Source organism: Lingula anatina, chromosome 1 (genome assembly GCF_051362555.1).
Source record: "Lingula anatina isolate TDL-2025a chromosome 1, LinAna3.0, whole genome shotgun sequence".
NCBI lineage: Eukaryota > Metazoa > Brachiopoda > Lingulata > Lingulida > Lingulidae > Lingula > Lingula anatina.
In genome coordinates this window covers 69815455-69840970 of record NC_141767.1, presented here as the reverse complement: position 1 = coordinate 69840970, position 25516 = coordinate 69815455, and the positions used below count along the sequence as shown (strand labels likewise).

The following is a 25516-nucleotide window of genomic DNA, read 5'->3' as shown; positions in this document are numbered from 1 at the left end:
AATAGTAACTATAGACCTATCCCAGCCAGGTTTGGAGATAAAAGGGAAGCAAAATTTGCAAAGTGCAGTTCATGGTGAAAAGTAGGTCAAAGGTCAATTTCAAGGTCACATTTAGATTGCCAGTATATGACTTTCTATTCAAGTTCAATAGTAACTATGGACCTATCTCAGCCAGTTTTGGGGATAAAAGGGAAACAAAATTTGCAAAGTTCAGTTCATGGTGAAAAGTAGGTCAAAGGTCAATTTTAAGATCACATTTAGATTGCCAGTATATGACTTCCTATTCAAGTTCAATAGTAACTATGGACCTATCTGTGCCAGTTTTGGAGATAAAAGGGAAGAAAAATTTGCAAAGTTCAGTTCATGGTGAAAAGTAGGTCAAAGGTCAATTTTAAGGTCACATATAGATTGCCAGTATATGACTTCCTATTAAGTTCAATAGTAACTACGGACCTATCTCTGCCAGTTTTGGAGATAAAAGGAAAGCAAAATTTGCAAAGTTCAATTCATGGTGAAAAGTAGGTCAAAGATTAATTTTAAGATCACATTATAATTGCCAGTATATGACTTCCTATTCAAGTTCAATAGTAACTATGGACCTATCTCTGCCAGTTTTGGAGATAAAAGGGAAGCAAAATTTGCAAAGTTCAGTTCATGGTGAAAAGTAGGTCAAAGGTCAATTTTAAGGTCACATTTAGATTTTTCAGTATATGACTTCCTATTCAAGTTCAATAGTAACTACGGACCTATCTCTGCCAGTTTTGGAGATAAAAGGAGCGAAATTTGCAAAATTCAGTTCATGGTGTAAAGTAGGTCAAAGGTCAATTTTAAGGTTACATTTAAATTGCCAGTATATGACTTCCTATTCAAGTTCAATAGTACCTATGGACTTATCTCTGCCAGTTTTGGAGATAAAAGGGAAGAAAAATTTCCAAAGTTCAGTTAATGGTGAAAAGTAGGTCAAAGGTCAATTTTAAGGTCACATATAGATTGCCAGTATATGACTTCCTATTCAAGTTCAATAGTAACTATGGACCTATCTCTGCCAGTTCTGGAGATAAAAGGAAAGCAAAATTTGCAAAGTTCAATTCATGGTGAAAAGTAGGTCAAAGATTAATTTTAAGATCACATTAAGATTGCCAGTATATGACTTCCTATTCAAGTTTTATAGTAACTATGGTCTTATCTCTGCCAGTTTTGGAGATAAAAGGGAAGCAAAATTTGCAAAGTTCAGTTCATGGTGAAAAGTAGGTCAAAGGTCAATTTCAAGGTCACATTTAGATTGCCAGTATATGACTTTCTATTCAAGTTTTATAGTAACTATGGACCTATCTCAGCCAGTTTTGGAGATAAAAGGGAAGCAAAATTTGCAAAGTTCAGTTCATGGTGAAAAGTAGGTCAAAGGTCAATTTCAAGGTCACATTTAGATTGCCAGTATATGACTTTCTATTCAAGTTTTATAGTAACTATGGACCTATCTCTGCCAGTTTTGGAGATAAAAGGGAAGCAAAATTTGCAAAGTGCAGTTCATGGTGAAAAGTAGGTCAAAGGTCAATTTCAAGGTCACATTTAGATTGCCAGTATATGACTTCCTATTCAACTTCAACAGTAACTATGGACCTATCTCAGCCAGTTTTGGAGATATAAGGGAGTTAATGTTATAATTTTGGAGTTACCATAATGTGCCTTAAATTTCGTACAGAAAAAATTAATTAAAATAAAGAAAATGTCATTTTGGTCAAAATTCTTGAAATAGGAGGTGCTCTTAAGTTTCAGAAGTTCAAATTTGATGAAATAATGTCATTTTTGAACACAAGTTGTCTGCTTTGCCAAGCCTTATGTTTTATTTTTCCAGAGTTCAAAATTTATTATCCATTACCGTACTGCACATTTTGCCTTTACCACCAATATGTACTTTTTGATACAGCGTAACTCGAAAACCGTATGGAATACAAAAAACTGAGACCACCTTCAGTGTTGGGCTTAACATGCTCTACAAAATGCAAAAAAGAATGGGTCTCTAGCATTAACGGTTCCCCAATTAGAGACAGTTTTCAGTTTCGGTATCTTATGGCCGCTACTCCCGTGAAAATGCACCGATTGACCCCAAATTCATGGAGATGAAAGATGACCTGAAGGGTAACACTTTCCAATAATATTATTGGTTAAGTCTGTGTGGTGTCTGAATAACAGGGCCAAAAAAAATTTTTTCGTAAAAAAATTTCATTTTTTTGAAAATTTTGGCCCATTTGACCTTGAAGTAAAGGTCAAAGGTCAAATCCAAGGGTATATTTGAAATCTACACATATGACTTTTGGAAAGCTGTCTATAGAAATTTTTCCCATAACTCCTTCCGTAGGGTAGATAATAAGCATTTAATTTTGCCATTTTTAGACAAGGGTGCATTGCAATGAGTGCCACACCCAGACCCCAATACCGACAAAGCCCAACGCTGGTGGTACAATAAAACAACTCTTATTTCACTAAAACTCATCAGCAGCACAACAAACTTTATCATTTCACTCATTAATATAACATATAATATAATATATAATATAATATAATATAATATAATATAATATAATATAATATAAATCTATGTACCAGTACAGAAATGAATTGAATTGTTAATCTAGAAGACACTACGACAGGTGCCTGCATGGTTCTAAAAACCCACCTCCAAAATTTTGTCTCCAGGTCGTAGTTCTGCAGCTGCTGGCCCTTCAGGTTGGACCTTGGTCACAAAAACGCCCTGAAAAAGAAAATTGTATTTCACATATTGCTAGTTCAGAATGAAGTTTATAGGTAAGTCATATGAAGCATTAGCTGATATGTGTGATCAGATCATGTCCTGTTTAAAAAGAAAAGAGAAAATAACTGGCTTTAAATTTCAATTATCAATATCAAAGTAATATAAAACATAAAATGATGGTTGCTGTCAGGGCACGTCAAACTAGTAGTAGATAGATTTACCTATTTAAAAAGGAAAACAAAGAACAAAACCAGCATTCAACATCAGCTAGGAAAATCTTGGTTACTGTTTATGTAAGTTCTTAACATAGTTAAAACAGCATACAATATCACACAATTTTTTTCTATTTTCTTCCAAATATTTATTGGGTGTTGGTTGTTTGGAAATTGTGCCTAAGAGTATACATGGTGTTAAGTCAGGTAATTAAGGACTGTGTGTGTATCACCTGGTCTTCAGGTCTGTATGGATTGCCCTGGGATCCCCTCCCACCAGCTATACTGAACCCTAGACCTGGGTTCTTCAACACAGTGGCTGGAAGCTGAAACACACCAGAACATGTGGATAATACAGAGGTATAAAATTTAAAAATATAGTTCAAAGTTCATATCTCTACAACCAAAAAATAACAGTTAAGAAAAAAAATATTCACCTCCACAGGATAACATCAAATCCATTAATAGTGTTTAAAAATTAACGTTGAAAATCTGTTTCATGTATCTTTTTTATTCTACCACAGTAGGATCCCATCTATCTCAGTCCATGCACCCACCACTTCATATTTGCTCTGCCCCAGATACAGGTTCTGTTGTGGCAGGAAGACCGTTCTCTCTGCCTGGCCCCACATCATTGTGCTGTCTGAACAGCTGGTTCCTGGACACATACAGGTAGATTGGCTCCTTAGGTGGACCAGGGTACGGATTCCCCCTGCTGGCACCTTGCTGGGGCGGCAAAGGAGGCTGATGGTCTCTTATTAGAGGAGCTACTGGGGAAGATCTGGCCGGCTTGAAGTCCCTGAGGTTATTGGTCATCCTAGGGTCATACTGACCACCAGGGTAAATCTATCCCCTTGTGGGGTAATTTTGGTCCATTCCATTATAAGGTCCATCCACAGGGCTGGTGATATCTGGAGGGTTCCTGTGGAGCTGATTGTGTTCTGTTGGATGGGAGTGGATGGTAAGGGGGCTGGGCTGGGGGTGGACAGTAAGGGGGCTGGGCTGGGGGTGGCCTGGAGGGGAGGGCGGGGCTCTCATGGGGGGAGGCAGGTGACTAGGAGGGTAACCTGGAAGATGACAGGAACATTCTCTTTTAAATGTCAAACTTAATTGTTGCTCTGCCTTAAGTTGTTTTTAAGACTAAATGATTAAAGAGAGTTTTTTTTTTCGTAAACCTCAAAGACACTCTGATCCTCTCTCTGTACCTGTGTTAATATACATAAAAGGTAAGTTACAATGCTACAATGTACTTAAAAGCAATTTTCAGATCCAAAATGTAACAACTCACCTCCCATTCTCAGATCATTAACCTTCTCATAAATGTGATGTCCGTGTCCATAGCCACTGTCCGTAGAACTGGACACTTGTGACAGAGGGTCTGGCTGCTGCTGTTGCTTAAACCTGGCCACATCTTCATAGTTCCTAATCTCATGGTGACTCTCTGGGGGAGGGGGCTCACTCTCACTGGTATGATCCAGAGACGTGTTCTTTGCACTTAAGTCTGAGCTCTGATTGCTCTGAGAGTCGTACCCCAGCTCCCTCTGGTGATCATGTTCATAAGGAGGTCCCGTGGAATGTGGGAGGGAGTCGTGGTGTGGAGAGAGTCTCATGTTGTGTACATTTGGTGATGGTCTGTCCATCATGTTCTGACTGGCTCTGTTCAAGACACTAACCCTGTGCATGTTAGCCGAGGAGTCATTATGCATAGTATTTGATGATGATGGTGGTGGTGGACCGTAAGCCAAGCCAGGCCTCACTTCAGTACTATGTCTATTCAGTGGTGAGGAAGACTGGAAATTATTTGTTGCCATGCCACCATCAGCATCAGCAAACCTTCTAGTCCTATCTTTGTCCGAGCCATCAGAACTAGTACTTCCCAGAGGCCTCTGTTCCCCCCTATTCCCCCCTAGTCTCTGCTGTACATGTGGTGGATAAGCTGCCCCAGCACCAGGCCTCTGTGGTGAAGCAGACAAAGGATCACTCATCTCAGGCCTGGACCTGTAATTCAGATTGAGAGAGTCCATCTTATGCTGCTGGTGGTGGCCACCCCCTACCAGGCCTGTCCTGCTGAGATTGGACATGTCTATCTTGTGAGGCAGTGTCTGTGGGGGTGGGCCATTCAATCTGATCACCTGCCTTGACCGGTGGTCACTCTCTTGACCATCTCCTGCAGGTTTGTATATCCTGGGCTTGTGGTCCGGCCTGGGACCGTACTTTGGAGGATACACCCCACCCCCACCACGTTTGTTGTTGCTGATAACCCCACTGCCATCTCCTGATCCCACCTGTGGAGAGTTGGAGTTGGTGTCCCTTGGCACCAGATCCCTGCCTGACCTGTTCCCCAGCATGCTGGCAGGTGTCTGCTCTCTCCTGGCAGACTTAGGAGAGTAAGGGGGTGCAGTTCTGTAGGGGGAGGGGCAAACACCTCGTCATCACTGGTGTGAGTGCTGAAACTTCTGTCCTGAGGAGCCTGAATAGGGATAAGAAATTAAAACAGATGGTTTATGTGAGAATTATCCAAAGGAAACTCAAAACAAAGCAGCAAAGCTGTCAAATGTACAGACACAATGCAGAAAATAATGATGCCATTGAACAGTGTTTTTTTTTTTTTTTTTTTTTTTTTTTTGGGGGGGGGGGGGGGTGAATTTTGATGCAATTTTCATAATGCTTCACTGGTAACATAGGCATTCATTATATGTAACTAGGGCTTCAGGAAATATATGAGGGGAGAAATATAATTGCTTGACCACTTAACTAGAAGTCAGTCCAACTATAGTCTTTCTCAGCCAGTGTAAGATAATTTTTTATCTTAAAAGCAGATTCAGTCCATGTTAAAACCATTTCTATAATGATTAAGACCATGTAAGATCATTTGATATCTGAAATTTCAGATTTATCAATCATTTCAGGCAAACTAAAAGACATCCATGACAGCACACCTAGAGATGGTGTGAGATGTATTTGCAGCCCAAGTGGAGACTTCATAAGACATATAACAAGCTCCACCACACGTGTCTTCACTGCAAGACATTTACGTACTCTAGCTACAGCTCTCACTGTATCCATCAATCTGAACTTACTATACCTACTCCAGGGCCAAACATCTTCACTGGTGAAAAAACTAAACACATTCTTGTACACATACCAAAAAATATAAACTTTAAATACTGAAATGAAAGTGTAGTGATTGCACTTAAAATATTAAAGTGGCATCTTTAACTGCAACCACTTCTGATATCAAAATAACTTCTGCTGCTCCAAATACCTGATGCTGAAAGTATATTATTCTTAGACTGAGTAGTAAGTAATCACGTTTTTAACTTAACAATGATTTTACACTGCAGTCATAAGCCAGTGAATCTTGAATTGATACAATGCCTTGAGTTATCATATTAGGAAATAATTTTGTAAATTATACAAAATCTCATACTGAATAGTATCTGCATCATATATAGACAACCACAGATTTTAAAAATATAATTTTGCCCTAAATGAGAAGTAACCTTAGAGAGCAAATCTCTCTCTCTCTCTCTTTCTCAAGAATGTTCAGATAAATTGTAAGAGGATATGACTGAAAATATTATATGAAAGTAACTGTTTATAAAATACCACTTTATTTCCTTATTCTCTTTGAAATGTTTGTATGTGTGTTTGAAATCTGGTTGTTTCCTTCAATATTTTGAAATCCTTTTTATAAAATCAATATACATACACCATATACCTCCACACTATCTGTAGATTTACACAATATATCACAGCTGACTTCTCTTACTACACACCCACCCCCTGACTGCTTCCAACATAAGAATATAAACAACACCTGTAGTTTAACCAGAACCTCATACTAAAGCTCCTTCACTCACAGGAAAAAAAACTTGACAAAATATTTTCATAATAAATACAAATTCCTATTATGCCCAGTAGCAGTTTTAATATAAAATCAATAACTTGAACACAGTAAAGGTCAGAAGGCTGACCCAAATTCCTATACAGGTGGCTTATAGAAAAGAACTAGGTTAAATCAGGTGAACTAAGAGACATCTGCGCATGACAACTTTGAAACAAATACTGAGCACCCTGGAAACAATCAAAAAGGAAAATGGCGACCGCAAACTCTAAAGATGTAACTGAAAGTCCGCAAGCAGAAAGTTTAAGAAATGAAATAGTTAACTACTTTGTGAGCTGTTCTTTGTGCCTTGAGGAGTATAAGGACCCAACAGATTTACCATGTAGGCATACATTTTGTAAGGGTTGTCTGAAGACTTATATTTCTGATTTAACACCAGGAAGTAAATTACGATGTCCCGTGTGTCAGAAAGAAACTGAAGTTCCTAAAGATGGACTTGAGGGCCTTACTCACAATTTCTTTATTGAAAGCTTACAAGACACTATACTTCAGTCAACACATAAAAAAAAGTGCAGCTCTTGTGCTTTGGTGTCCCAAACAGAAACAGTGGCTACTTCAAAATGCATCACATGCCATGACTACCTATGTGAGAGGTGTTCTCCATTTCACTGTGGTACCAAGTTCACTAAAGACCACAAGGTGCTGACTTTTCAACAACTTCACAGCAGTGAGCACCAAAGAGAGATCAAAGAGCAGCAGAAAATTATCTGCCCAGAGCACAAAGGTGAGATGATACGATACTTTTGTTCAGACTGCAATGTCCCCATTTGTCGTGACTGCAAAGATCTACACCATGATGGCCACAAACTTATCTCTCTTGAAAAAGCTGCAGAAATGGTAAAGCCACAACTTCTGACCAAATACTGTGGCATGGAGAAAAAAATTGAAAAGGGAGAGAAAACAATAGCTAAAATTGATGAAATATTGGCAACTCTCCAAGAAAATGAAAGCTTTGTTCAGCAGAAGATCAAAGCTCGTGCAGCTCATCTACGTCAACTGGTAGATCAACGAGAGAATACCTTACTACAGGAGCTTCATCAAACCACCAGCACTCACAGAAATAATTTACAAATTTCCCGCAAAAACTGCAGTGCCACTTGCTCCTCTATCAACACTACAACAGATGTAGTAAAGAACATCCTTCAGCGGGGTGCTCTAATAGATGTCCTCATGTTACAACATCAACTTGGACAGAGACTAGATGAGCTACAGTCCAGTTCAGCTGTGGATGTTGTTCCAGAGGAACTAAAACTCACACTCACCACCAACACAGAAGTGGACCAAGAGATATCCAGTGGGGCTGGCCTGGGGAATGTGCAGATATCGAGACAGCCAGCTTTGCCCAAGATCAAACCACAAGCTGAATGTATGCTGGAGTTTGACACTGGCTGTTCGAAACCGGTGGGCATTACAGTGAGTCCAAACATGGAGTATGTTACTGCACATGACAATAATAACAAGGTCAAGGTTTTTAGTTCAGATGGGACTTCAAAGCAAGAGATCACAAGTGTCTCAGACACACAGTTGGAATGGCCAGCAGCGATCTGTCACTTCCCTGATGGAAGGATGGTTCTATCTGGTGCCAACAATAACAAACTGTTCATCCTGTCACCACAGAGGGAAGTGCAGCAAACTGTAGATGTCAACTTCCCATGTGGTGTTGCTCTCAATAACAGCTGCACGAAGATTGCTGTGGCACAGGGTTATAAAGAAAAGTCTGTGAGTGTGTTCAGTATTGATATTAAAGGGAAAATAACTTTAACTGATGTGATAAAGAACAAAGATGGGAAGCAGTTGTTCGATATACCATATAAAGTGGCATATATGAGCAATGACTGCCTTATTGTCAGTGAAATATCACAAAAGAAACTTCACATCCTAAATCCATCTGGTGACCCACTGTATCAGTACACAGGACCTGATAACAAGTTAGGTCGACCAGGTGGTGTCTGTGTTGATGCATATGACAACATAATGGCCACAGACTGTGATAACCACTGCATACACCTTGTATCCCCAGATGGGAAGTTCATCCAGTACATAGCAACCAAAGCTGATCATGGACTATATGAACCATGGGCATGTACCATCAACCAGGACGGAGATCTGATTGTGGCTCAAGATAATGGGAAAGTGAAAGTATTCCAATACTTGGAAAAATGACATGTTTTAAAATGCTATGAAACTGAACAATATGCGCTTTCCTGTCATATTTCAAATAATGTACCACACAAGATAGCAAAGCTTCCAAAAATACATGTTATATATTTTTTGTCAATTTTGATGCAATATTACAAAATAATTAACAGCATAATCACCACCAATTTTTAAAAATGTGCTACAGGTAACAATGGCATTCAGAAAATGTAAATAATATTGGGTTTAGGGCCAATTAGATTTCAAAATTACACATTAAAAATGCCAATATGTGAAATATGAAAACTTCAACAATAAACTCCATAACTGTGTTGAAACTACTTTTTAATTTCTTTTATATTATTTAATAGCTTCATGATTATTTCCAGGAGAATGTTAAATACACTATGTATAGATTTGTAGACCCCTCTCCGTAAATTTGTTGCCCTTTCACTTCGCTAGCCTCCTAGCGCTCTCACTGTATTGGGGTTAGCTTATTGTTTGACGGGTAGTGGCGTGTTCAATCTGGTGAGGGGTGTCGGCCGGACCCCATTGGTCAGTAACCCCCATCTTACGGGGATAAGTGGCGTGATCGATCTGGTGAGGGGTGTTGGCTGGATATTATTGGCCAGAAACCCCGATATTAGTTAGTTACACTTAGAACGTTCTTCATTCACTCACACCATACTCAGAAGATACACGCCGTTCTAGTTCTACAGTAGGAAGACGCAACTCCCGTCAACCGTAGGAGTTAAAGTAAGCATTTTATTTTGTTGATAAGTTAGAGTGAGTTTATAGTGAGTTTTAAGGTTGTTTTAATATTTAGTTATAAGATTTAGTTCGTAAATATACCTTAAATTGCTGCCGCGACGATCTTTGTTAGCGTTCAGTATCTTGTAATGATACAGATTTACTTAGGGTGATTTCCTGTTTGTTTTCGTTTCCGCAATGTGTCACTATGATTTACCTGGTGAATTGCATTGTATAAACCCTCTGTAAAAGCTATATTCGATCGTAGAATGGCTATTTAGCTTAGCGCAAACTTACTGTATTAGCATCGTGATGCAAGTGATATCGTTTAGGGTTTAGTGTGTCAGCGAACTTATTGTTGGTTCCTGTTTTCAGGTCATTGTGAATCTGTAGCACGTTTTCAGTACTGCTTCGCACGTTTTAGCCGGTGACACCACTTCTTGTAAGAATTTACATTTGTTTAACTAGTACTGTAAATGCTCTTAAATTTAGAACAGATAGATATACGTTGTATTGTGAAATGGTATTGCACTTAAGCTTTAGTACAAAAAAACGTTCTTTAAATTGCTTACTTTTATTACTGTAATTACCGTTAAGTTTTATAGAGCATTCTTAATATCATCACAACTGTGTTACCGTAATTTGCCTTCAGTTTTAGACAAAATACATGTAGTTCTGTTAACTTTACTTTGTTGTTGTCTTTGTACATTTATTTTTTAGTTATTTTTATGTACAGACACAGATGTGTCTGTACATATAGCCATCACCTGCGTCTGTCGTCGCCGTCGTCGCCGTGCACTTTTACCGATAACACGATAAGTGGAAAACTGTTTTTCATTTCAGCTTGAAACTTACAGAATTGATAAATATTTATAATACGCAGGTCAAGTTCGAAAATCAGCATGATCAGGTCACTTGTAGGTCACTTTTCACATTTTTCAGCATATATGCAGCACCGATAACACGATAAGTGGAAAACCATTTTAATTTTTGGCTTGAAACTTACAAAACTGATGAATATCTATAATACGCAGGTCAAATTTGAAAATCAGCATGATCGGGCCATATTTGTGGAAGTTATGCTATTTTTTCATTTTTTTCAGCATAAATGCAACACCGATAACACGATAAGTGAAAAACCGTTTTACCTTTTGGATTGAAACTTACAGAACTAATGAATATTCTTAATACGCAGGTCAAGTTCGAAAATCAGCATGATCGGGCCATATTTGTGGAAGTTATGCTATTTTTTTCATTTTTTTCAGCATAAATGCAACACCGATAACACGATAAGCGAAAAATCGTTTTACTTTTTGGCTTATAAGTTACTGAAATGATGAATGTTCATAATACGCAGGCCATTTTTATGGAAGTTATGCTGTTTTTTCACTATTTCAGCATATGTGCAACACTGATAACACATTTCAAGGAAAATCAATCAGCCAATCGTCTTGAAATTCACAGGGGTGATCAGATTTACTAAAATACAGATGAGGTTCGAAAATAAGCTTGATCGGTTCAGTTTTGGTGAAATTGTGCCTTTTTTTGTATAGAAGTCTTTTTTCCTCGGATTTAATTCTTAGGCATGTTAACAATCTCATTTGTGAACTAATTACTAATGTAAAGGTGTTCTTTTGACATTTTCTGCATCTTAACAATATTGTTAGTTGATTATATAAAAATGATGGTAAACCTGTTATTGTGCATTGTGTAATAAAGTGTCAAAAATGGAAATAAACTCATATCTTTACAGTTTGTCAGATTCAATCATTCACCATGTTCAGAATCTCAGAATGGAACAAATTGGACATTTAAAATTGTTCTATTGATATTCTTCCTATGTCAACAACTTTCTTAGTTGATCATTTAAAAATGACAGTAAATTGATTATTCTGATATATGTAAACAAGGCAGCAAAGCTGTCAAATGTACAGACAAAAAACAGAAAATAAAGATGCAAAATAGGTCATTTTGTCAATTTTGATGCAATAATAAATAATGCTTATAATAGCACTGTCAGTCAACACTGAATTTTAATCATGCACAACAGGTACCATGGTCAATAACAGGAGCGAACCCAGAGATATTTTCTGACAGTATTCCAAAGTATCTATGTTGATCCTCCATTTTTATGGTCTTCCAACAGAAAAAAAATAGATACCAGTCAATATAAACTTAATAACCTGACCATCTTCCGGAAGACCCAGAAGATGGTCTCAATCCACCCCTTCAGTAAGATTACAGTTTCAGGACCATGAGAGTTCAAATTCTCATGATGAAAGTCTCAATATTTGAAAAATGATGACAGTGCATAAAATAATATTAAATAATGTTTAAAGACATGAAAAACAATACAACTGCTTATGTGGAAATATAGAAAATGTGCAGAGCCTCAGGAAGATGAGAGTTAAAAGTCACAAATGCCAGTGTTTGAGAAAAAATTAAAAAGGAAAACATAACAAAACTAGAAAAGCACTCCAAGAGCGCAGACCTCTGCCAAGACAGCAATTGTTGATTATTATTGATTGATTATTGATTGGGACCACCACCAAAAACTAATCATTGTCCTCCTTGCCCACTTCTGACAGTTCCTGAAAATTTCATCAAAATAGGTCCGTAACTTTTTGAGTTATGTTGATGACAGACAAACAGGGGTGTAAACATAACCTCCTTAGCAAAGGTAAATGTAATTCCAATGATGCTGCCATTCAAACTTTTAATCTTTTTTGATATATATATATATATATATATATATATATATATATATATATATATATATATAATAAAAACTTATTTGCAATATTAAACAAAATTTACCTGCATAATTATCACTGCTTACTTATTATTAATCTAGCAGAGAGCTTAACCTTTGGGAGTTTACAGGGAAATATCAACAAGTGTGCTTTATGTAATCTCATTTAATGGCCTATTAATGACTTTATAACTCTGAACTTAGCTAAGTGATACCCAAGGGAAATTTACAGACTGACCCTCTCAAAGATCTTTCAGGCCCATAAGTCACATCTTAAGAAAAGCACATAACAATAATGCACAAAATAGGAGACTACCAATTCTGATGCAATAATACATTATGTTTAACTGCACAGTCAACATCAAATTTTAATTATGCACAACAGGTAACACCAACGAAAGTAAAAGCATAAGGCTTCAGGCCCATCAGAGTTCAAGTTTATACTTTGAAAGTGCCAGAATGAGAAAAATGAAAATTTCACACAAAATTGCATGAATACAATGATAAAAGATAATCCAATTGAGCTGGCTTTCTAATTTGAACTGCATGCCAATCCTAAAAATCATACTTGTAAGTTAAAAATAATACTAAGTAACACAGTTTTCTTTTCATAATGTTTGCAGTAGCAGTGCAAAAAGATTTTTGTCAATTTTGATGTAACATTACATAATAAATTATATAATAATTATCACCAATTTTTGATTATTGACTATAAATAGCATGGGCATTTAGAAAATTTGATTACTATTCGGCTTCATGTCCATGGGAGCTCCGAGTCCCACAATGAATATGCCAACACGATAATAATGAATTTTTCACTAAAATGTATAACTTCCAGAAAAAGAAGCCAATTAGACTGCTTTTCCAACTCGGGCTGCATTTTAGTCCTGTGTTTCTTTTTTGAAAGTTTGACAGTCATAAGTAACACGGTTTTCCCATAATGGTCATCATGGCAGCAGCACCAAAAATTGTGTTTTCTTCTATTTTGATGCAACATAACATAATGCTTAACAGCATAATGACCATCAATTTTGAATAATAATACATACACATCATGTATTTTAAGAAAATGTGACTAGCATGGGTCTTCAAGCCCGTGGAGGTTCTAAGTCACACCTTGAAAATGCCAATATGTGAAAAATGAAATTTTCACAAAAAAACTGTTTAACTGTCAGAAAAATTTATCAAACAGACTACATTTCCTACTGAAGCTGTATTTTAGTCCCATGTTTCTTTCCTGTAAGTTTGAGAACAGTAAGTGACATGATTTTCCTTAAGTGCTCATCATGGGAGCAGTGCCCAAAATAGGGGTTTCTTCAAATTTTAATGTAACATTACATAATGTTTAACAGCATAATGACCATCAATTTTTAATAATAGAATATTAGTAACATGGACATTCAGAAAATGTGACAAGCAAAGGTCTTCAGGATCATAGAACTTCAAAGTCACACCTTGAAAATGCCAATATGTGAAAAATTAAATTTTCACAAAAAACTGTTTAACTGCCAGAAAAAATTACCAAACAGACTGCATTGCCTACTGAAGCTGTATTTTAGTCCCATGTTTCTTTCCTGTAAGTTTGAGAACAGTAAGTGACATGATTTTCCTTAAATGGTCATCATGGGAGCAGTGCCCAAAAAAGGGGTTTCTTCAAATTTTGATGCAATATTACATAATGTTTAACAGCATAATGACCATCAGTTTTTTATGTACAGACACAGATGTGTCTGTACATATTGCCATCACCTGCGTCTGTCGTCGCCGTCGCCGATGCCGATGGCGATGCCGATGCCGTCGCCGTGCACTTTCCTTGTAAACACGATAAGTGGAAGGCAGTTTTACTTTTTGGCTTTATATTTACAGAGCTGATGAATATTCATAAAACGCAGGTCAAGTTCGAAAATCAGCATGATCGGGCCATTATTGTAGAAGTTATGCTGTTTTTTCACTTTTCAGCATATATGCAACCTTGTAAACACATTTTAAGGAAAACCGTTAGGCCTGTTGTCATGACACTCACAGGAATAATCAATCTTACTAAAACGCAGGTCAAGTTCAAAAATCAGCATAATCGGGGCATTATTTTAGAAGTTATGCTGTTTTTCACATTTCCTCAGATTTCCTCAGATTTAATTCTTAGGCATGTTAATAGCCTTATTATTTAAGTAATAAGATACGTAAAAGTGTTTGTTTGACATTTCCTGCATCTTTACAACATTGTTAGTTGATTATGTAAAAATGATGGTAAACTTGTTATCGTGTATTGTGTAATAAAGTGTCAAAAATGGAAATAAACTCATATCATTGCAGTTTGTCAGATTCAATCATTCACTATGTTCAGAATCTCAGAATGGAAGAAATTGGACATTTAACACTGTTCTATTGATATTTTTCACATCTCATCAATTTTCTTAGTTGATCTTATAAAAATGGCAGTAACCTATTAATTTTGTTTTATGTTAAAAAAGTGTTAAAAATGGAAATAAACCCATTTCAGAACAGTGCAGTCTTGTTTACATTTTGGCATTTTGAAGGTGTGACTTTGAAGTTCCATCGGCCTAAAAACCTTTGTTAGTCACGTTTACTATTTGTCCATGATACTAATATTTTATTATTAAAAATTGATGATCATTATGCTGTTAAACATTATGTAATATTGCATCAAAATTTGAAAAAAACCTATTTTGGGCACTGCTCCCATGATGACCATATAAGAAAAACCATGTCACTTACTGTTCTCAAACAGTACAGTTAATATGTACAGATGTGTCTGTACATATTGCCATCACCTGCATCTGTCGTCGCCGTCGTTGCCGTCACTGTCGCTGTCGCCGGCGCCATGCACTTTCATTGTAAACACGATAAGTGGAAGGCAGTTTTACTTTTTGGCTGTATATTTACAGAGCTGATGAATATTCATAAAATGCAGGTCAAGTTCGAAAATCGGCATGATCGAGCCACTATTTTAGTAGTTATGCTTTTTTTTTCACTTTTCAGCATATATGCAACACTGTAAACACAATATAAGAAAAACAGATAGGCCAATTGTCATTAAACTCACAGGAGTTGTCATTCCTGCTAAAACGCAGGTTGAGTTAAAAAATCAGCATAATCGGGCCATTATTTTAAAGAAATGCAGTTTTTTCACATTTCCTCAGATTTAATTCTTAGGCATGTAAACAGTTTCATTATTGAACTAATAAGATAGGTAAAAGTGTTTGTTTGGCATTTCCTGCAATTTTACAACATTATTAGTTGATTATGTAAAAATGATGGTAAACTTGTTATCGTGTATTGTGTAATAAAGTTTCAAAAATGGAAATAAACTCATATCATTGCAGTTTGTCAGATTCAATCATTCACTATGTTCAGAATCTCAGAATGGAAGAGATTGGACATTTAACACTGCTCTGTTGATATTTTTCCCATCTCATCAATTTTCTTAGTTTATCATATAAAAACGGCAGAAAACTGATAATTTTGTTTTATGTTAAAAATTGTTAAAAATGGAAAAAAAAAACATTTCAGAACAGTGCTGTCTCGTTTACATTTTGGCATTTTCAAGTTGTGACTTTGAAGTTCCATGGGCCTGAAGACCTTTGCTAGTCACATTTTCTGAATATCCATAATACTAATATTTTATTATTAAAGTTGATGGTCATTATGCTGTTAAACATTATGTAATATTGCATCAAAATTTGAAAAAAAAAACTATTTTGGGCACTGCTCCCATGATGACCATTTAAGAAAAACCATGTCATTTACTGTTCTCAAACTTACAGGAAAGAAACATGGGACTAAAATACAGCTTCAGTATGAAATACAGTCTGTTTGGTAATTCTTGCTGACAGTTAAACAGTTATTTTGTGAAAATTTAATTTTTCACATATTGGCATTTTCAAGGTGTGACTTTGAAGTTCCACGGGCTTGAAGACCCATGCTAGTCACATTTTCTGAAAATCCATGATACGTATATTTTATTATTAAAATTGAGTTATTATGCTGTTAACCATTATGTAATATTGCATCAGAATAGAAGAAAACACAATTTTGGGTGCTGCTGCCATGATGACCATTATGGGAAAACCATATTACTTATGATTGCCAAACTTTCAAAAAAGAAATACAGGACTAAAATGCAGTCTGAGTTGGAAAAGCAGTCTAAGGAACTTCTTTTTCTGGAAGTTATACATTTTCAAAGTGTAAACTTGTCACATATTTTAATTACATCGGTATTACCTGTTGAGGATAATTAAAATTTGATGTTGAATTTGCAGTTTAATATAATGTATTTTTGCATCAGAATTGACAGTAGCCTATTTTGTGCATAGTTATTTCCTGTTTTTGTCTGTACATTTGACAGCTTTGCTGCCTTGTAATAATAAAATATTAGTATCATGGATATTCAGAAAATGTGACTAGCAAAGGTCTTCAGGCCCATGGAACTTCAAAGTCACATCTTGAAAATGCCAAAATGTAAACAAGACAGCACTTTTCTGAAATGGGTTTATTTCCATTTTTGACACTTCATTACACAATACACGATAACAAGTTTACCATCATTTTTACATAATCAACTAACAATGTTGTAAAGATGCAGGAAATGTCAAAAAAACACTTTTACATATCTTATTAGTTCAATAATGAGACTATTAACATGCCTAAGAATTGAATCAGAGAAAATGTGAAAAAAAAAGCATAACTTCCCTAAAAATGACCCAATCATGCTGATTTTCGAACTTGACCTGCGTTTTATACAAATTCATCAGTTCTGTAAGTTTCAAACCAAAAGGTAAAACGGTTTTCCACTTATCGTGTTTACGGTGTTGCATATATGCTGAAAAAAGTGAAAAAACAGCATAACTTCCCTAAAAATGGCCCGATCATGCTGATTTTCGAACTTGACCTGAATATTATGAATATTCATCAGTTCTGTAAGTTTCAAGTCAAAACGTAAAACCGTTTTCCACTTATCGTGTTTACGGTGTTGCATATATGCTGAAAAAAGTGAAAAAACAGCATAACTTCCCTAAAAATGGTCCGATCATGCTGATTTTCAAACTTGACCTGAATATTTTGAATATTCATCAGTTCTGTAAGTTTCAAGTCAAAACGTAAAACCGTTTTCCACTTATCATGTTTACGGTAAAAGTGCACGGCAACGGCAACGGCGACGACAGACGCAGGTGACGGCTATATGTACAGACACATCTGTGTCTGTACATAAAAAAGTGTTGAATGTGGAAAGAAATTCATTTCAGTACAGTTATTTCTTGCGTACATTTTGGCATTTTGAAGTTGTGACTTTGAACTTCCATGGCCCTGACGACCTTTCCATATCAAATTTTCTGAATATCCTTGATACTTTTATTTTATTATTAAAATTTGATGGTCATTATGCTGTTAAGCATTATGTAATATTGCATCAAAATTGAAGACAACCCCATTTTAGACAATGCCTCCATAGTGACCATTTAAGTCACTTACTCTTCTCAAAGAGTACTCTTACTCTTCTCAAACTTACAGAAATGTAGCATAGCACTAAATTATAGCTTCAGTTGGAAAACCTGTTATATCGGTTAACTTTCTTGGAAATTATATAGTTTTTTGTTACAATTAAAATTTTCACATATGGACATTTTCAAGGTGTGACTTAGTCTTTGAACTTCCATTGGCTTGAATACCATTGCTTGTCACATCTTTTGAATAGCTATGATACATTTACTTAATTATTAAAAATTGATGGCCATTGTGCTGTTATGCATTATGTTAAATTGCATAAAAGATGAAAAAACCCTTTTTTGGACATTGCTGCTGGGATGACCATTAAGGAAAAATCATTTTACTTATGATATTCTAACTTACTAGAAAAGTTTCATAGGACTGAAGTGTAGCTTGTGTTGGAAATCAGTGTGATTGTTTTCTGTTTTGGAAGCAATGCAGCTCTATATAGAGTGCTATATGGGGCTACTGTTTATGGATGGTGGTAATTGTCCCTTGGGATAATCACTAGCTATATTCAGAGCTATAAAATTACTTGCCTAATTAATTTTCAAGTGCCCATTAAATAAGATTACATTAAACACACATTGAGATTTCCCATTCAAGTCCTATAGGTTAAGCTCTCTTAACTGTGTCACATAATTAGGAATTGCTGATAATTATGCAGGTAAATGTTGTTTAATATTGCAAATAAGTTTACAGAAGAAAAAAATTTGTGTAATGCCAACATTAATGCTATAGATGAATAACAGTGTCTTATTATCCTCAAACACATTGGGATTATTCATATCATGTTAATACAGCAAGATTAAAAGTTTGAATAGCAGCTTTATTGGAATTTTTTTTGTTGTGTTTTCTTTTTAATTTTTTTCTAAACACTGGCATTTTCAACTCCCATCCACCTGAAGCTCTTCAGATTTTCTGTATTTCCACATAAGCAGTTGCATAGGTTTTTATGTTTTTAAACAATATGTAATATTATTTTATGCACTGTCAACATTTTTCAAATTTCATTATGTGAATTTGAACTCTCATGGTCCAGAAACTGTAATCTTATTGCAGGGGTGGATTGAGGCCGTCTTCTGGGTCTTTCAGATGACGGTCAGATTTTAAAGTTTACATTGACTGGTATCAATTTTTTTCTGTTGGAAGACCATCAAAAGTGGAGGATGGATCAATAAAGATACTTTGGAATACTGTCAGAAAATATCTCTGGATCTGCTCCTGTTATTGACCATGTTACCTGTTGTGCATGATTAAAAATCAGTGTTAACTGACTGTGTTATTATAAGCATTATTTATTATTGCATCAAAATTGACAAAAGACCTATTTTGCATCTTTATTTTCTGTTTTTTGTCTGTACATTTGACAGCTTTGCTGCCTTGTTTCTTATTAAAGTTTACCACTATTACATTTCAACGAGACGTGTTGTGTTGTATGGTAAGCTGTCTGAGGACAATATTCAACGGTCAGAACAATAACTTCAAGAAAAATAATGCAAAAAAAAAAAAAAAACTTCTTTTCATACCAGACCTATACTTTAAAATTAGTGCCATAAATCACTCCACTAAGGTTGAAGATAAGTCAATTTCCATTATTTCCTTTATGGTGAAGAGTGCAAGGAGACGCTGATGCTGACAACAGACACAGGTGATAACTGTATGTTCAGACACACTGTGCCTGTACATAAAAATGCTTTCCAATAGTAATCTTTGGAGTCTTGATTTTTACACATTAGGTATGTTGTCATTCTTATAACAACTTGACATCCATGCTGCTGTGCATGACATCCATGCTGCTGTGCATGTTCTCTGGTAGGCTTAGGGCGGGGTACTTCAGCTGCCCTGGGCGACCCAGGGGGTGGTCATAATCTAGTTTTCCTCTCTGTAGTAAACCCGCTGAGTCACTGGTGTAGCCTTCCTGTGTGGCACTCTGTTGAATTTTGGCTCTCATTTCCCAGTCACTGGCAAAGCTGCCCACTATCAAAGGTCTGGGTTGTTGTTGCTGGTGGAACTTGGGTCTGTACAGGGCATAGTCACTCCTGTAGCCTGTATCAGAGTCGTAGTCCTTGGTGCTCCTAGTGTCCTCTCCTGCCATCATAGCGCGTCTTCTGCTTCTGGTACAGATACCCAGTATCTGAGCTGAACTCCAGCCGGTATAAGATCACATTCTTCACTTGCTGTTTGTAGCGGGCGTACTTGTCAGCCAGGACGGGAGCATCGGACTTCACTGGGACTTGGGGTTTGTAACTAAAACTGTTGGAGCCAGACTCTGAGATGATCTCCAGTAGTGTCACCTGTCTATATTGAGTTTTTCGTTTGTATGCTTTTAAAATTGATAAGTGAGATAAAATATTTTATGTGCCCATCTTGAGAGGTATTACATAAAATTAGGTTTCTTATATTAAAATGCTTTTTTAAACTACATTAACATGTTAATCACTTTTTACTTGCTTCTTTTCACTTCTTGAGTCTAATTAGAGCTTTGGATTTGTCAGTGACCCACAATACAAGAATTACAATAAAGTGACCATATTTACATATATCTTAGTCTTTTTTTAAGTATTTATATTTCACCCAATTTGTTATTACGTAACAGTACGAGTTATGGTGAGAATCAGGAAATGGGGATAAAGGATGACTAGTCATGAAAAATACGGTTAACCTCAGGAAAAATTTGTAGTACGTGTCTTTCGTGGGGAAATATTATAATGGGTACCTTTAACATCTCAGGGTTTGTTAACAAATTACAAACATTTTATGCTGACTGATGGTGGCCATTTGTAACAAATGATGAAATAACACAATATCAAAATATATTTTTATTTGGGGAATTTTCCTGTGGTGCATAATTTAATCACACTTTGCAATTCACTCTGGTTAATGCTATTCCTAGTGTTTGTGAACTATACAGCTATTTACAATTTTAATCATAGCACTTATTTTGGTTTAAAGCGCCACACTGATAATTAAGATACTTTTAAAAATGCACCTTTGAATAGACGTATACCATCATATAATAATACATTTACAACATACATATTGGCATTGCTCCATGCCGTGATAAGATCTTCATAAGCTAGCTATTATAAAATCCACAACCAATTCTTTATGTCAGGTTCTATCAGATCTATAACAGATGTTCTATTAAAGAAGTATTTGGTGCATTCAGTAAGGGGATACCAGCTTATCTAGACTTCAAATAAATAAATAGCACTTTGCACATACATATAAATGTATATATGGAATTATAGAAATGAAACCTATATTTTCACAAGATGTTTGTATTTAATTTAAAAATATACAAAAGAGATCACTTAAATGACATCCTTTTGTTCAAAGTAAGTTGTACAATTTCTTATTTACCATAATAAATTCTTTCTGGAAATCCTGCCTCTTTAAAAAGTAAAAGAGCAACAAATGTTATGACAATTGACAGTTTGTGTCATTAATTTGGAATAAAATTATAAATATGGAAAACAGACATTTCTCAGCAAAAATACATTAAAATGTCCCGAAAAGAATGTATAAATAAAGTTTACATATACATAATACTTAAGTACAGTTAAACTGCAGATACAATAAATACAATGCTATAAATCGTACATCTATTTTCATAAATAAAATAAACAAGTCTTTAAGAGAAAATGTCATGTATCAATAAAAGAACTAAAGTCATGGATTAAAGATTGGCAAGTAGCATTTCTACTAAAACCTTTAAATAAAAGAAATAATAAAGGTACAACTAAACAATATACAGTTTCTACAATGAAAGTGCTTTATACCTTACACAATGTTATAAAATTTATTAACTGAAAGCACTTACTAAGTGCACAGATTCTGGCCAAAAAGACATTTCTGTCTATTGTTTTCATCACAAACAATAAAACTATATTCAGTGATAAATGCTATAATTGATGAATCTGACCTTCATAACACCAAGCTGCATAGTATAAACAGGTTGCATCCTAAATGATATGTAGAACCTAAAATTCCCAGGATAATTGTGCTGTTGGATATGATTAAGAGTTATGTATATTGTCTGGACCCTTATAAAACAAGTAAGGCTACTACTGCCCACTTAATCAGATCATTATTGCTTTGACATTGGTTGAATAGTATCACATGTCCTGATTTTATGGATCAACCAGAGCACTAGAAATACTTCTTCAATACATAATATACATATCAACTCTCAGTCACAATATAAAAAGGAAATAATCGAATTCCTTATCATATGAGTTGCAGATAAAAATTCCTAAAATGACCATTTAAGTATGATAAGTTATTCTAACCTTTGATAAGACATCCAATAGAATGCATCACTTTTCAGGGTAAACATCACGGTTTTGAATAGCACATTTAAGAACTGTCAGATTTTTCTTATTGCTATTTGACTATGTTTTTTCAAGTTTAAGATATTTCCATATCAACAGTTTATAAGCAGCCTAGACCTTAGAGGCCAACTCTCTTTCTCTCTCCACCAGCAGGGACACAGTCTGGCCACTGTTCTTTAAGATGGACACTGCACGACTGTGGTCAACTTGAGTAAAGTTCTGTCCGTTGACCTTCAAAACAAAGAACACGTGTTAAAAACATAATGCAATAAAACAACTCTTATTTCACTAAAACTCAGCAGCAGCACAGCAAACTTTATCATTTTACTCATTAATATAATATAATATAATATAATATAATATAATATAATATAATATAATATAATGACAATCTATGTACCAGTGCAGAAATGAATTGAATTGAATTGTTAATCTAGAAGACACTACGACAGGTGCCTGGTTCTAAAACCCACCTCCAAAATTTTGTCTCCAGGTCGTAGTTCTGCAGCTGCTGGCCCTTCAGGTTGGACCTTGGTCACAAAAACACCCTGAAAAAGAAAATTATATTTCATATATTGCTAGTTCAGAATGAAGTTTATAGGTAAGTCATATGAAGCATTAGCTGATATGTGTGATCAGATCATGTCCTGTTTAAAAAGAAAAGAGAAAATAACTGGCTTTCAATGTCAATTATCAATATCAAAGTAATATAAAACATAAAATGATGGTTGCTGTCAGGGCACGTCAAACTAGTAGTAGATAGATTTACCTATTTAAAAAGGAAAACAAAGAACAAAACCAGCATTCAACATCAGCTAGGCAAATCTTGGTTACTGTTTATGTAAGTTCTTAACATAGGTAAAACAGCATACAATATCACACAATTAGACAATTTTTTCTATTTTCTCCCAAATATTTATTGGGTGTTGGTTGTTTGGATATTGTGCCTAAGAGTATACATGGTGTTAAGTCAGGTAATTGAGGACTGTGTGTATCACCTGGTCTTCAGGTCTGTATGGATTGCCCTGGGATCCCCTCCCACCAGCTATACTGAACCCTAGACCTGGATTCTTCAACACGGTGGCTGGAAGCTGTAACACACCAGAACATATGGCTAATACAGAGGTATAAAATTTAAAAATATAGTTCAAAGTTTATTTCTCTACAACCAAAAGATAACAGTTAAGAAAAAAAAAATTCACCTCCACAGGATAACTTCAAATCCATTAATAGTGTTTAAAAACTAGAGGATCAGAGAGGCGATACCGCCTCCGAATATTGTACCACCAGCTGGAGCAAGCGCATTCGTATAGACCCCCACATACACAAAATAAGGGACACAGCCACCAGTCTTGTGCTTGACAAGCTGTAAACATGCAATCAACAAGAATTTTCAATATATGCAAAAAATATATGAAACTAAAAATGGTACAATCAAATTTAAGTTCATTGTAAGGTAGGTGAAAGGTCATTTTCAAGGTCACAGTAAATTGCCAGTATATGACTTCCTATTCAAGTTCAATAGTAACTATTGACCTATCTCTGCCAGTTTTGGAGATATAAGGGAAGCAAAATTTGCAAAGTTCAGTTCATGGTGAAAAGTAGGTCAAAGGTCAATTTTAAGGTCACATTTAGATTGCCAGTATATGACTTCCTATTCAAGTTCAATAGTAACTATGGACCTATCTCTGCCAGGTTTGGAGTTAAAAGAGAAAGAAATTAGCAGAGTTCAGTTCATGATAAAAAGTGGGTCAAGGGTCAATTTCAAGGTCACACTTAGATTGCCAGTATATGACTTCCTATTCAAGTTCAATAGTAACTATGGACCTATCTCTGCCAGTTTTAGAGATAAAAGGGAAGCAAAATTTGCAAAATTCAGTTCATGGTGAAAAGTAGGTCAAAGGTCAATTTCAAGGTCACAGTAAGATTGCCAGTATATGACTTCCCATTCAACTTCAATAGTAACTATGGACCTACCTCTGCCAGTTTTGGAGATATAAGGGAAGCAAAATTTGCACAGTTCAGTTCATGGTGAAAAGTAGGTCAAAGGTCAATTTTAAGGTCACATTTAGATTGCCAGTATATGACTTCCTATTCAAGTTCAACAGTAACCATGGACCTATCTCTGCCAGTTTTGGAGATAAAAGGGAAGCAATATTTGCAAAGTTCATTTCATGGTGAAAAGTAGGTCAAAGGTCAATTTTAAGGTCACATTTAGATTGCCAGTATATGACTTCCTATTCAAGTTCAACAGTAACCATGGACCAATCTGTGCCAGTTTTGGAGATAAAAGGGAAGCAAAATTTGCAAAGTTCAGTTCATGGTGAAAAGTAGGTCAAAGGTCAATTTTAAGTTCACATTTATATTGCCAGTATATGACTTCCTATTCAAGTTCAATAGAAATTATGGTCCTATCTCTGCCAGTTTTGGAGATATAAGGGAAGCAAAATTTGCAAAGTTCAGTTCATGGTGAAAAATAGGTCAAAGGTCAATTTTAAGGGCACATATAGATTGCCAGTATATGACTTCCCATTCAAGTTCAATAGAAACTATGGACCTATCTCTGCCAGTTTTGGAGATATAAGGGAAGCAAAATTTGCAAAGTTCAGTTCATGGTAAAAAGTAGGTCAAAGGTCAATTTTAAGGTCACATTTAGATTGCCAGTATATGACTTCCCATTCAACTTCAATAGTAACTATGGACATATCTCTGCCAGTTTTGGAGATAAAAGAGAAGCAAAATTTGCAAAGTTCAGTTCATGGTGAAAAGTAGGTCAAAGGTCAATTTCAAGGTCACATTTGGATTGCCAGTATGTGACTTCCTATTCAACTTCAATAGTAACCTATCTCTGCCAGTTTTGGAGATATAAGGGACTAAATGTTATAATTTTGGAGTTACCATAATGTGCCATAAATTTCCTACAGAAAAGATTAATTAAAATAAAGAAAACATCATTTTGGTCAAAATTCTTAAAATAGGAGGTGCTCTGAAGTTCCAGAAGTTCAAATTTGATGAAATAATGTCATTTTTGACCACAAGTTGTCTGCTTTGCCAAGCCTTATGTATTATTTTTCCAGAGTTCAAAATTTATTATCCATTACCGTACTGCACATTTTGCTTTCACCACCAATATGTACTTTTTGATACAGCGTAACTTGAAAACCG

General features: G+C 35.6%; 2 protein-coding genes across 11 annotated transcripts in view; one reads left to right on the top strand and one right to left on the bottom strand.

Moving 5' to 3' along the window:
* LOC106174883 (uncharacterized) overlaps nucleotides 1-25516 on the bottom strand; it is a 59026-nt gene that overhangs the window by 3148 nt on the left and 30362 nt on the right. For 9 of the 10 annotated variants that reach the window (XM_086998763.1, XM_086998765.1, XM_086998768.1 and 6 more), the window contains 3 exons: nucleotides 23350-23442; nucleotides 22825-22899; nucleotides 21500-22582 (listed from right to left, as the gene is read on the bottom strand). In XM_086998763.1, coding sequence (XP_086854889.1) covers nucleotides 22463-22582; nucleotides 22825-22899; nucleotides 23350-23442 — 288 coding nt within the window. In that variant the 3' untranslated portion in view covers nucleotides 21500-22462. Of the gene's footprint in view, nucleotides 1-2677; nucleotides 2753-3197; nucleotides 3291-21499; nucleotides 22583-22824; nucleotides 22900-23349; nucleotides 23443-25516 lie in introns of those variants that run through there. The other variant, XM_086998759.1, reaches the window with a different exon arrangement.
* Nucleotides 7064-9034, top strand: LOC106174885 (E3 ubiquitin-protein ligase TRIM56-like). The gene has a single exon (XM_087000823.1). It carries the CDS (start codon nucleotides 7064-7066, stop codon nucleotides 9032-9034), a length of 1971 nt encoding a protein of 656 aa, XP_086856949.1.

Excerpts from the sequence above, each read along its gene's own strand:
- LOC106174885 (XM_087000823.1), top strand. The coding sequence starts at position 7,064 with ATGGCGACCGCAAACTCTAAAGATGTAACTGAAAGTCCGCAAGCAGAA.